Raw genomic sequence first — 12,500 nt, forward strand, 5'->3', positions numbered from 1 at the left:
TTTCTTTATCCCCACTGGTCGCTCTTACTGTCTCTATGCATGTTATTTATTAGCATTTTGATATTACTCTCACTTACCTCTGCCATGGCGACAACGGCCAGACAAACGAGTAGTACGTTGCTGACCCTCATTGCGACCTGTAGGTGAAAAGATGATACAAGAATTTATTATTTGGGTCTACAAATCCCATGTTTAGTTCTCCCCTCTTCCAAAGATAAATCAATCAACAATCAAATAAGTAAATAAATGTATATTAGTTACTTATTAAAGATGTATTAGATGGTTTGGAAAGAAGTATACTTTGCAAGTATAGTTTATGATTTTTTAGGTTATGAAGTGTTCACTTTCGAGGGTAACGCCCACGATTATGTATTTCTTCGCCACGTTAGCACTCTGAATGGCCTGTTTGCAGCTTCAATTGCCAGCTATAAATTATGCTCGGTTTTATGCCAAATTCTAGAATGAATAGATAAGTAAAGGAATTAATATTTTCTGATGCATTGATAATGTAATTATATGATTAAGATTGATAGTTTTCATTCTCCGAATTGCACCTAATTAACCTAATGGAGTAGGCCATTAGTACGCAACAAACGATTATATTCACACACACACATGCTGTACATACTTAACTCTGTCGCTTTGTTTGTACAGTTTAGAACAAAACATCCATATTTTACAGAAACCTACCCATTATCTTAATTAATGCGTATTCCTGTCATTACCTACATAAGTGTAGTATAGTAAACTACATTTACTATATGTAAACACCTACTAATTACGTTTAAAACTCCTACCAATTAGCATTTAGTTAACTCACAAAAGCACAAATTCATCATAGGTAAAACGTAACACATAACAAAGAGCCCTACGCATGAACAATGTTCTAGAACTTTACACCACCTTCCTGAAGTCTTGAAGTACCGTTGTGTTCTCCCGTCAGCCGAAGACAATACATTGACTGCCGACGCAAGTGCTAAGCCTGCACACTTGTGTTGACACCTGCAGGCGTTGTATCTGAAACTATTAGAACAGGTGTGACTTATTAACCATTGTGTCATAACCTCGTGGCGTTACACCTGTTTTGCCACGGGACTTTGGTCTTTATGTACATGTATTGGACGGTTGAAAGGATAAGCGTGAATACCCCTATTATGTATATTCCGTATTACAGCATACAGCGAATGTGGATCTATTGAAATTCATTTTATATTATCAGCTAATATAGTGGTCATCATTTCATAATTTTATTTACCGGTATGATGATGTTAATGTTGATAATAATGATTGTGCAAATAATATGATAGTAACATTGATATTAACAATAATGAGCACATTAATCATTATTGCCATAGTTACTATACTTATTATAATTATCATTATTATTATCGTTATCATTATGATTATCATTATTGTTATTACAATTATTATCATTATAATTATTGTTGTTATTATATGATGACTAGTATTGGTATTGTTATTGTCATTATTTCATTATTATCATTATTATTACTAATATTATCATTGTCATTGTTTCATCATTATTATCAATGTCATTATCATTATCATCGTCTTTCTTATCATCCTTGTTGTTATAATCTTTATTATCATCATTATTACTATCATTACCGTTATCATTACTATTATTATCACTATTATAATTATCGGTATTATTATCCACATTGTTATTATTATTATTATCATCATTATCCTTATTAGTATTATCATTATTTTATTATCTTCATTGATATTATTCTTATAATTTTATCGGCTTTATCATCATAATTATCATTATCATTATTACTGTCATTATTTTTTATCATTATCATTATTATCTTCAGTATCATTATTGTTATTCTTATTGTCATTGTTGTTATTAATGTTGCCATTATTATAATTATAATAGTGGAAACAGCAGTAGCATCATTATTAGTGTGACTATTATCATCATCAATAATACCATTACTACTACTATTATTATTATCATTATCATCTATTATTATCATTATCATTATCACCATCATCATCATTTAGGTTATTATATGGTTATCATTATTATTGATTTTGTTATTTCTATCATTAGCGTGATAGCATCATTATCAATATTGCAATTTTCATAATGATCATCACTAGCATTATTATCACTTATTAATACCATTGGCATTACCATTGTTATTATTATTATTATTATAATTATTATTATTATTATCAATATGATCATAATAATTATCATTACTATGAACATGTTATCATAATAATATTATAATAGCTATTGTTTTTGTTATTCTTATCATTATCTTTATGATTATTTTTAATTTCATCATCCTGTTCATCATCACTGTATATCAACACATCTCAATCATTATCATTATCATCACTATTCCATCATTATCACCAGCATCCTTAATGAATTCAAAGGTTTCACTCTCGATAAAGAAAATGTCTGTCAATACAACAGTCCATTTAAGAGTAAAAAAAAATGGCTTCGGGATTATTATCATCACGAAATTGACAAATAGGAAGAGTCAGTGCCTCTGCTAGTCATTACAGCTATCACTCCACTTCGAAGTGTCATATAATTAACACACGGAGTAGTCACCATCCACCATCGGCACTTGCTGTACACGTAAGTACAAAGCCACTGTGGGAGTATGGCACACATAATGATTCCAGGCAGACACTTGCAACATAGCTTGCAAATTAATTACCCGTACTACACACTCGCCATATTAGAGGTTTTCGGTCAGTGTTGACGCGACCACAATGATATTCGAGGTATGAGCTTATGGATAAGTTAGTAGAACTTGACAGGGAAAAGGCCCGGTTGTTCAGCTCTGCAGAACAATACCACAGGGTATGAATCACTGACACTCCTGGAATTTTTTCAAGAGGGACCGATTTTTTTTCTTTCCAGAATGAGACTAGGCTGAGGCATGACAGATAGGAATGCAGATACGAATGCTGTACGATGGAATAATGCAGTAATGCTTATTATATAGAACCTACTCACTCTAGGGGACAGTGAGAGAGAATAGCACTAAACCATTAATAACCACTAAAAAGGAATTAACACTAGCTTTATGGAAATTACCTATATGCCCTCAATATACTCCTAAGTTAATACCAATCATGTGAGCAAACGTGCCATACTAGTGAAACTACTATGAAACTTTAAGGCTTAAAGGCAATTTGACTCCCATGATAAATATTATGCCAGATGATCATTTAAGTCAGTTCTAACATTCGGAAGAAACTGGAACATTTAACTCCAATATAATTGACTGAAAAAATACCAGAAGACTTGGGATTTTTTAATGATGGAATTATTTGATTAAGACGAAATTGTTTGACAAAATGGTTTAGGGAAAAATAAACTGCAACTGTGATGCAAATATCTGAAGGCAAGATTTACTGTTTCTTTGCCCAAAATGGAACAAGTTTATAAATAGATCATCAAATCAGTAATGATCAACTACAGTACAAACGATAATCAGTTTAGTTACTGTTCTAAGGAAACTCTCATACCAAAGTTCCATGTAGAAAGATATTGCATTACATTTCATTCATTATGTATAAGAAACGTGAATGTAGTACTTGAGGAGGCATAATGAGGAAGAATGTTAAGGTTGTGAGTTTAGACTTCTTTAAGATATAAAAAAACATGGGGTGTTAAGTCTAGCTTTCTTTCAATATGAATGAACATGTTTTACTGGACCACTAAAAAATAAAGCATGCTGGGTTATGAAACAATTATATTGTCATGTTGTTTCAAATATTTCTAATGACCCATGACCAGACATTTTTGGTCATAAAGGATATGAAAGTTGTGATGAAGGAAAATGTGATTATATGAGTCTTTAGAATAGATGAATAAACAGTAAGGACAGAGGCATAGTAAAATGCAGTTTTTAAGATGATGTAACAGGAATCAATCATAACTTAAATGAGGAGAACGAAAATTAATATAAAAGTCAAATAAAAGAAAATGGTTTATCATGAATATTTATTTGTGCTTAATCTATTATTCTTTTAATAAAATATAGTGTTTCAGTAGCACACACATTGGACGGACTAGATCAATAACATATTTCATTGTGGTAGAGATTCCTGACTAGAACCGTATCACATACAGTAATGTAGTTTGCTTATGAATACAACACAAATATCATTCTAAAACCAATCACTTTCAAATTTTAAGCCTTTTTGGTAAAACATGATATTGGCCGGTATGCTTTATACATGATGTTGAGGCAAAATATTCAACACACAATACTGATAAAATGATAATTACATAGCATTTTATGTAAACTAACAAACTACTATTTAACATTAGAATAAATACTTCAGTCTAATAAAAATATCATTAAATAAATTCATATGAGACGTTAGATACAATCTTCAATTGGTCAGTGCTATTTTTTTATTTGTTTCAGCCTTGATATCATATCTGTATGTTATACTTCAGATTCTTCCTTCTACAAATGTACAAGTAGAAGAAATATTTAAGTTTGCACAACCAATAAAGACAAAAAATACATATAGTATGGCACAGTCATATGAATTATAGATCTTTGTCAGAATTTTCTTCTGATCTATCAATAAATCATGAATTTTCTGTGATCACTTAAAGTTTGTGAGATACAAAAAAAGGACTGTATTAGTAACACTATTATATAAATAGAGTGCATAACCTTGAATATACTTATATAATTCAATCACTGGAATTGCACATTAAGTATTTATATGTGAGAAACAGTTTCATATGCTATGCAACGGACTCCATTCTTACAAATGTGAAATTACCAACTCCTAAATAATTGCCATGATTATAACAGCATATATCTTCCTGGGAAAAAATTCCCACAAAGAATTCATAGGCAGAAAACACTGAATTTGATGAAAGTAAATCAAACTTATTTTTTGTACTAAAATAGCTGATCTGACCACTGACCGAGATTCAATAATAAAAAAAAAAAAAACAGCTGTACTCTAATGCAAAGTGACACATGAAGCACTCCTTTAGTCAAGGATATTGTCGCCATTGTCCATTGTAGGAGTGCGACAGAAGGGGCAGTGACCCTTCTGTAGGACTTGCAGAATGTAGTCATCTGTGTGGAACATCTATAAGGGAGACAAAGAGATTGAGCATTCTTCAGATTAAGATCATTCAAAAAAATGTATTTAAATAGAACAAAATTAAATTTTTCAATATTTGTGAATCTCGCATCGACAACAAGAAAAATATAAAATGAAGGGAAAGACAACTCAGTTTTTTGGGAGTACAGACAAAGTATTTCCAATATAACTGCAATAATAAAAGAAAGAAAAAAAAAACTCTCCAAACATTACCTTGTTGCAGTGAGTGCAATGGGTGATTGGCACATCTGGCATAATGTTTTTGAAGAACTGAAACCTTAAAGGCTTCGGCCAGCGGCAGATTATGACGTCATGAGGTTCCATGGCTGCCAGTGCCTGACGATTGAGTGTAACAGGCTGGTATTCTGACCCTCCTTGCTGAGAAGGAAAAAGTTTAAAAGATCAAAAACAAGTTAATCTATAAGGTGAAAAAGAAAAACTCATCCCTTCATTATGAATTAAAATATGGAGCGAAGTTCATGACTGTATGACTAAATATCATGCAGAAAAACTGTTAATTTACAAAGAAGATAGGCCTAAGAGAAGGTAGAAGGTAAGTTATGTTGAAGAGAATATAGTAACGAAAGATATGATGTGCACAGTAATAATATGCATTCTTTTAAGCTTATTTTTTTATTACTTACATTAAGAGTATGCTCACAATACTGAACTAAAATGAAATGTCACTTTTTATAATCACTACTACAGTATTTACTATCAATTAATCATAAGATCCTCAAAACAGTTTCTATGTGCAGTCATTCACAATTATGGGATTGATAATTCTTGTTTTTCTGCAATCAGTTGTTATCCTAACAATAACAGAACACCTAAAGTTGTGAGTGAATGACCACAAGAAGTTTCTTTAACAGGAATTATAATATGCAAACCAAAGTCAATGACTGCATTTCAAACAATACTGGTTGATATGTCTTAGGTTCCTTGCTCAATAAGTTGAGAAAAGCATTCTTATTAAAAAACATACGGTTACTAAACCTTTTTGCAATAATCATTTATAGTGGAAGATTTATAGTACACTACAGTCTGTAATAATAATTCAATATGGTAGATCAATATTGCAAGAGACTAGAAATGAAAATATTGGCTTCTGTATATGTAAAAAGCTCTGAGTATCAACCATAATCAACTTTCAAGAAATGTAACTTTCCCCACTTGAGAGTGAGGAGTAAATGAAAGAGGAGCGAAATCTTCAAATCTTACATAGAAGCCCAGGAGGTTTGAAGTGAAGGGATCATTGTTCTGCACGTGCGAAGGCGACCCATCCAGCATGAGCGCCTGTGCATCGCCTGACTCGGTCTCTTTCCACCTGTTATCTTCATTCTGCTGCTCCTCCCCGTCCTTGGCTGATCCAACGCGGTCCGTCTTTCCACTGCCCGACTGCTGGATCAGGTGAACTGCTTCTTCATCCGGAATTTCCTCCTCAATGACAAACTCTACAACTGGCAAGATCTCTGGAGAAAAAATCAAATCAAATCAAATAAGTTACTGAAAAAAAAAGGTAAAACAAAATAAAATAAATAGAAAAAATATGAAGCACAAGGAACAAATGGAAACAGCGATATCACAATTTAAGAAACCAACAATACCCACACATTCTTACCAAAGGACACAAACGAGTAAACAAACGGATGACAACAGTTGACACACTGGTTCCCATTATTGTTGACTAGAGGATTGGTGGTAGAACATCTATAACAGAGAGGCTGGTGTTCCTCGTTGTCATGGAAAGGCTTGGCACGAATCTTGAGGGCAGCCAACTCAACGTCTTCCTATAGTGTTGAATGGAGATATGTTTTATGTGAGCATACAAATTGTTTCTTCTATTACAACTCCTTGTTATTGGATACAGGGTAACTAATGATAGGAGAATGACAAAAAAATAATCTGAAATCCTCAAAATACATAGCTGATCAAGATAGAAGGTTAATTATATTCAAAATACATATGATACAATTGCATCTAAGTTACAGACTGATATATATGCATCCCTCTTTTACTATCTTCTCGGTGGCTATTATGATAGTCTTTTCACAGACAATTTCTGACTGCATAAACACAGGTTCATAAAACAAAAATAAAGAATAGCCACAACAAACAAAAATACACAAAAAAGTGTCAGTGGCTGATGTTTAATGATTAAATAAACCATAAAGATATGATAACATTTTTCTTCTAATGCCAACCTGAAAGCGAAGTGGGATGCGTAGCAATTGCAGTTTATCCAGGACATGACGTGCCAGCTTGAAGGCCTCGAGATTTCTTGCTTGTTTAGCAAGTGTATAAAGGGTTGAGCTAATAAGTGGTTAAGGTTATTACCATTACAAGATAAACTTTCTTCACCTACAACAGTTTGATCACTTATCAGTATTATCAGCATTTATTTGAATAAGAATACACAACCATGATAAAAAGTGAATATATTACAGTCTTATGATTATTCCTTATTAATACAAACAAAACACTTTAAAGACATGTAAGTAGACCCTACAATAAATAATCAAAATATACAGTTTCTTCAATCCACTGTCAAATAAAATAAGGAAAAGGATACAATTTTGAGATTCCGGTTGGCTGAGCAGTCATCAGCTCATGCATGAGGAATCTGGAAATGTTGAACAAAGCCTCCGGCATGTATGAAGTAAAGGGTTCATCCTGTTTGGGGGAAAATACAGAAAATGAATTCAACAATAATGTATAAATCTATGACAGTAACCACACACCTCCAGAGAGAAATGTCATTGTATTTCTATTTCTGATGAAAAGATTTTGGCCATTTAAAAGTACAATACCCCATCTCACCATATAACGCTGGATTGTGTGGTAGACGTAATACATCGATGCCTTCTTTTGGTAGTCCTTAAACTTTGTCATCATTCGTTCATGTTCCCTTTCACTGCAAATAGCAAGACGTGGAAGAATGCAACACGTGATTAAGGTTTTGCAAGGAATAAGGTATTGTCTTACTGTATCAAATCTAATAGACATTTGTTTTCAATATTCTTCCAATTCATGGCTTACTCCTCAGCAGCAATGTCCAAGCACTGCATTGATAACATCCAGAAGTAATAGCCAGCGTCATCAAATCTGTTCTCGTTGACGGCATTCATTGTTAATTGCTCCAATACCCTGAACGCCTCATCTGGTTTTCCAGCCTTATGGAATGCTGCAACAGTAAAAAAAGAATTAAGAATATGATATATTAGACACAATTGATAAAATTACTACCTAAAAAAGTATCTACACAAATAACTAATAGCTATAAAAGTAAAAGTATCTTCCATATACACCTTTCCAGTGTGATGAAAGGCTTACCTTTTTGAGCCTGCAAGAATTTATCCTGCTCTGCCAGAGACGTGGCATATGGCACATACACAAGTTGACGGTACTCTGGGTGCTTGTCTGCCCAGAGGAAGGCTTCCTCCCAGTCCTGCACTTCAACATAGAGCTCCACTACACTCTGCATTTCTCCCATTTTCCTAAAAAGGATTAACGACACATTACAGCATTTCATATACATCAAAAATTAATTTTCTTAGTTCCTGAATTGACGCAGACCTACATTTATCAGCAAAAACAACTGGAGGAATAATAATGACGTACTTGTACATCTCAGCGGCGTGTGTCAAGGCACCAAGACGTCGGAGATGCTGTGCACAAAGGCTCAATGTTTGATGATCAGCTTTGTCAGTCTTCCTTCCAACATCCATTAACCTGAAAAATTGTCAGAATAAAATTAAAAAATTATAACTCCAAATAACTTATTTATTAGATATCTTTATAATTTTCATAGAATACCATATAATTTGTAAAGGTCTTAGCCAACAGATCAACAAATACTGAACAAGAGAAAGACTATACACAGGTTGGCATATACTGCAAACAACATACATATCAATCCATCCGTTCTCCCCCATGATATCAATAGCCTTGTGAGTCTCTCCAGCAGACAGGTACATCTCGGCAGCAGCACGAGGTTCATTGATGTTGCGAGCCCAGTCTGCCTTTTTCTTGATGAGCTGTTTCCTGTCCACAGTTTCGTCTGAACCAAGGTAGTCCTTGCATGTGAGAAAATAAATGTGTTAGGGTCAGAAAAGAGTAACAAGTCCCAGGTTGCTTCAAGCCAAATAATAATAATAATAATAATAATAATAATAATAATAATAATAATAATCATTATAGTATTAATAACAACAATAATAGTACTAATAACAATAATAATAAAACAATCACATAAGCAGTGTCTACAAACCTGTGCCAAGTCAAACATTCTCAGATCTGTATACATGTTCATGGCTGACTGGTCACTGCCACTCTTGCGATAGAGCTTAGCTGCTTCAGAGAACTTGCCCTCATAAGCAAGGATATCAGCCAGAAATAGGCCGTTGTCAGCTTCTCCCTTGTGACTTCGTTCCTTTTAAAATGGTTAATAACATTTAATCACTTATATATAAATGTATAATATTCTATATTTCATATTCACAAAATGTTAATTTCTCAGAGCATTTATCCACAGTATATTTAACAAACAGGAAAGTATCTACACTCCAACAAAAAAACTGAACACTAATTACTTCAATGGAGTGGATCAGTTCCAGGTACTTCAGATCTTTGATTCTTGTGAAGGCCTTCTTGGCAATGTTAAACTCCAGACCTTCAAGTGAGGCCTTAGCCAGGGCCTCCCAATCTCCATCAGTAACACCAAGACATGCAATATTATAGGCCTCCCTGGAAGAGGAGATAGCAAAATCATAATTTTGACTTTAAATATATATCCAAAGTTTCCTGATTGAAACTTCTGCAGGATTTTTTGCATTAGCTGTATTTTATATAACAAAATTGTCAAATAATAACTTCGTTCTAACCATTTCAAGATAACAATACAAGAAAAAAGTGTTGATTCTACTAAGAGAAGTAAATAAATCAAGTAAACTAAATGTAATTATTCATACTACTGGGAAATGCATACAAAAGCACATTTTGTAAGCAAATAGTTACTGTAGAATACTATACAGTAGGTTAGAGCATACTTACTTGTACATTTTCTTGTCCAGGTACTGATACATAGGTGCTGACTGAGGAACTTCAATTGTTGACATACTGTAGATGTGGAGGCAGAATATCTTGCTGCCACTAAAGCCAACAACAAAGCCCTAGAATGACATACAAATAAGATAATCATATGGGTTTGGAAAAAGTTGCATTAGCAATTGCTAAGAATAATAACTTCTTTACTTAAATTATGACTGACAAAATACTTATACATGGAAATAAGGTATTAGTATTTGTTAGGAATACAGATGGGTATACTGTATAGCAAAAACAGGTATATAATCATAGGAGTTCCATTTGTAGACACATTTTTATTCACTTGTGAAAATAATGTAAACAAATACAAGAACCTATTATCATCAACCTGTTGAAGCTATTACCACCCCACTCACAGAGGTACAGCGTGGCATTGCACTGGGAGAAATCTTGTGCTTAGTCACTGTGGGTGCTTGTTATCTAGCTAGCAGGAGCAGCATTACATAAATATAAGCCCCGGCATGAATGGGTTAAAGACATCATAGGCTATAATACTATACGTTACCTGTAACTTTTGTTGGTGAGATGGGAAGTTTGCAGCTTTAATGTTCAGTGTGTTGTTCCCCGAAAAGCAAAGCATGTCTTCACAACTGGTATTCCATGCCACACTATTGGCATTGGGCTCCTATAGATAGAATATACTGTATTAGATCAAACAAACATGGATATCACCATAAGTGCATTACACTTTCCCAGACTTATCCTTTTCTTCAACAAATATAAGACTAATTAACAAATAATTTGCAAATGTGTCTTACCTGGAACAATAACTCGGAAGTCTTGACTTCATAAACAAGAAGAGTGTTGTGTTCATCGACCACAGCCAGCCTGTTCCGCGAAGAGCTGAGGTCTAGGCAGCGAATTGCAGCTGGCACTTTCAGAAGGGACACAGGGAAGGCATTGTCCAAGAAGATTTTGAGAACCTGTAAGCAAGAATCATATCACTAATCAACACAGGCATGATTATCATGACATGATGCACCATCTATGTGCCATTAGTACAAAATTTGTTGATTTACCAAGAATACCACAATCTTAATCTATTGTCACAAAGGGAGAGAAATTGAAGAGAAAACAACTCTGCCTTCGCACCTGTCCATTCTTGAGCCCCAGCAGTAGCCCTTCTCTATTGGCTGGCCCTCCCACCACCTTGATGTAGCGGATCAGGGAGTCCATTTGCCACTCCCGCTCCTTGATGCCGTTGAAGTTCAGACACTGCAGTCTTTTCTCCTGTGTGAACGAATGATTATGCTTATATTTGATCTATGTTGGGAACAAACTTGGCAATGGAGTATAAAGATTAAAGATAAAAAATAAATAAATAAACAAATAATCATTATCATAATAACAGTAATATTTGACACATAAGGAACACCATAAACAACCCTCCACACCTGACAAAGAACAATGTGGTTTGTGCAGACGACAAGCAGGTTGCAATCAAGACGCTGGTTGATCTTTTCACGGACACGGTAATGCATGTCAGAGGCCTCTTGCGAGTACAGCTCGTAAATGATGATTCTTTCAGGAAGTTGAACCTGGAGATGGTGATATAAAGACTTATAATCCTTGCAAAATATCAAACCCTCCTTTCTGTCTTTCATTTACTATTAGTTAATGATTCATTAAGAGTGAGTGAGTAAGTGGGTGAATGAGTGTAAGCAAATGACTAAGTGAGTGAGTGAGTGAGTGAGTGTGAGAGTGAAAGTGAGAGTGAGAGTGAGAGTGAGAGTGAGAGTGAGAGTGAGTGAATGTATACCCGAGAAAAATGAATCAGTGAAAGAGTGAGATAGTGAGTGTTAGTGAGTGAGTGTAAGAGTGAGAGTCAGTGGGAGAGTGAGAGTGAGTGTGAAAGTGAGGAAGTGAGTGAGTGAGTGATGTGTGTACTTGAGTAAATGAATGAGTGAAAAAGCAAATGTGTGTACCTGAGTAAATGAATGAGTGAAAGAGCGAATGTGTATACCTGAGTAAATGAATGAGTGAAAGAGTGAACGTGAGAGAATGAGTGTATCAGTAAGTAAGTAAGTAGGTAAGTGAGTGAGTGAATGAGTGAGTAAATGAGTGAATGATTGAGTAAGTTAATAAGTGAATGTGTATGAGTGTGAGAGTGTGAGCGAGTGAGTGAGTGAGTGAGTGAGTGAGTGAGTGAGTGAGTGAGTGATTGAATGAGTGTGAGTGAGTGAATAAGTGAGTGAGAATGAGAGTGAGTGTATGGATATGAATGAGTGAGTGAAAGAGTGAAAGCATAAGTGTTATTG

General features: G+C 34.2%; 2 protein-coding genes across 2 annotated transcripts in view; both read right to left on the minus strand.

The window, feature by feature from the left end:
- LOC122262668 (uncharacterized) overlaps nucleotides 1-1,003 on the minus strand; it is a 2,095-nt gene extending 1,092 nt beyond the window's left edge. Inside the window, exons 1-2 of the mRNA XM_043030764.2 lie at nucleotides 904-1,003; nucleotides 78-137 (exon numbers count right to left, since the gene is read on the minus strand). Of these exons, the coding sequence (XP_042886698.2) occupies nucleotides 78-131 (54 nt within the window). The 5' untranslated portion in view covers nucleotides 132-137; nucleotides 904-1,003. The remainder of the gene's footprint in view (nucleotides 1-77; nucleotides 138-903) is intronic.
- A 2,986-nt stretch (nucleotides 1,004-3,989) lies between these two features.
- Nucleotides 3,990-12,500, minus strand: part of Oseg1 (intraflagellar transport protein Oseg1) — a 13,881-nt gene continuing 5,370 nt past the window's right edge. The window contains exons 10-27 of the mRNA XM_043030770.2: nucleotides 11,637-11,780; nucleotides 11,335-11,472; nucleotides 11,001-11,165; nucleotides 10,748-10,867; nucleotides 10,189-10,307; nucleotides 9,729-9,882; nucleotides 9,407-9,568; nucleotides 9,046-9,212; nucleotides 8,758-8,868; nucleotides 8,470-8,633; nucleotides 8,176-8,320; nucleotides 7,957-8,050; nucleotides 7,709-7,809; nucleotides 7,341-7,449; nucleotides 6,758-6,926; nucleotides 6,358-6,608; nucleotides 5,350-5,514; nucleotides 3,990-5,121 (exon numbers count right to left, since the gene is read on the minus strand). Coding sequence (XP_042886704.2) covers nucleotides 5,020-5,121; nucleotides 5,350-5,514; nucleotides 6,358-6,608; nucleotides 6,758-6,926; nucleotides 7,341-7,449; nucleotides 7,709-7,809; nucleotides 7,957-8,050; nucleotides 8,176-8,320; nucleotides 8,470-8,633; nucleotides 8,758-8,868; nucleotides 9,046-9,212; nucleotides 9,407-9,568; nucleotides 9,729-9,882; nucleotides 10,189-10,307; nucleotides 10,748-10,867; nucleotides 11,001-11,165; nucleotides 11,335-11,472; nucleotides 11,637-11,780 — 2,580 coding nt within the window. The 3' untranslated portion in view covers nucleotides 3,990-5,019. The remainder of the gene's footprint in view (nucleotides 5,122-5,349; nucleotides 5,515-6,357; nucleotides 6,609-6,757; nucleotides 6,927-7,340; nucleotides 7,450-7,708; nucleotides 7,810-7,956; nucleotides 8,051-8,175; nucleotides 8,321-8,469; nucleotides 8,634-8,757; nucleotides 8,869-9,045; nucleotides 9,213-9,406; nucleotides 9,569-9,728; nucleotides 9,883-10,188; nucleotides 10,308-10,747; nucleotides 10,868-11,000; nucleotides 11,166-11,334; nucleotides 11,473-11,636; nucleotides 11,781-12,500) is intronic.

The sequence above is a fragment of the Penaeus japonicus genome, unplaced genomic scaffold (genome assembly GCF_977035675.1).
Source record: "Penaeus japonicus unplaced genomic scaffold, GWHDUDI00000001_assembly GWHDUDI00000011, whole genome shotgun sequence".
Classification (NCBI taxonomy): domain Eukaryota; kingdom Metazoa; phylum Arthropoda; class Malacostraca; order Decapoda; family Penaeidae; genus Penaeus; species Penaeus japonicus.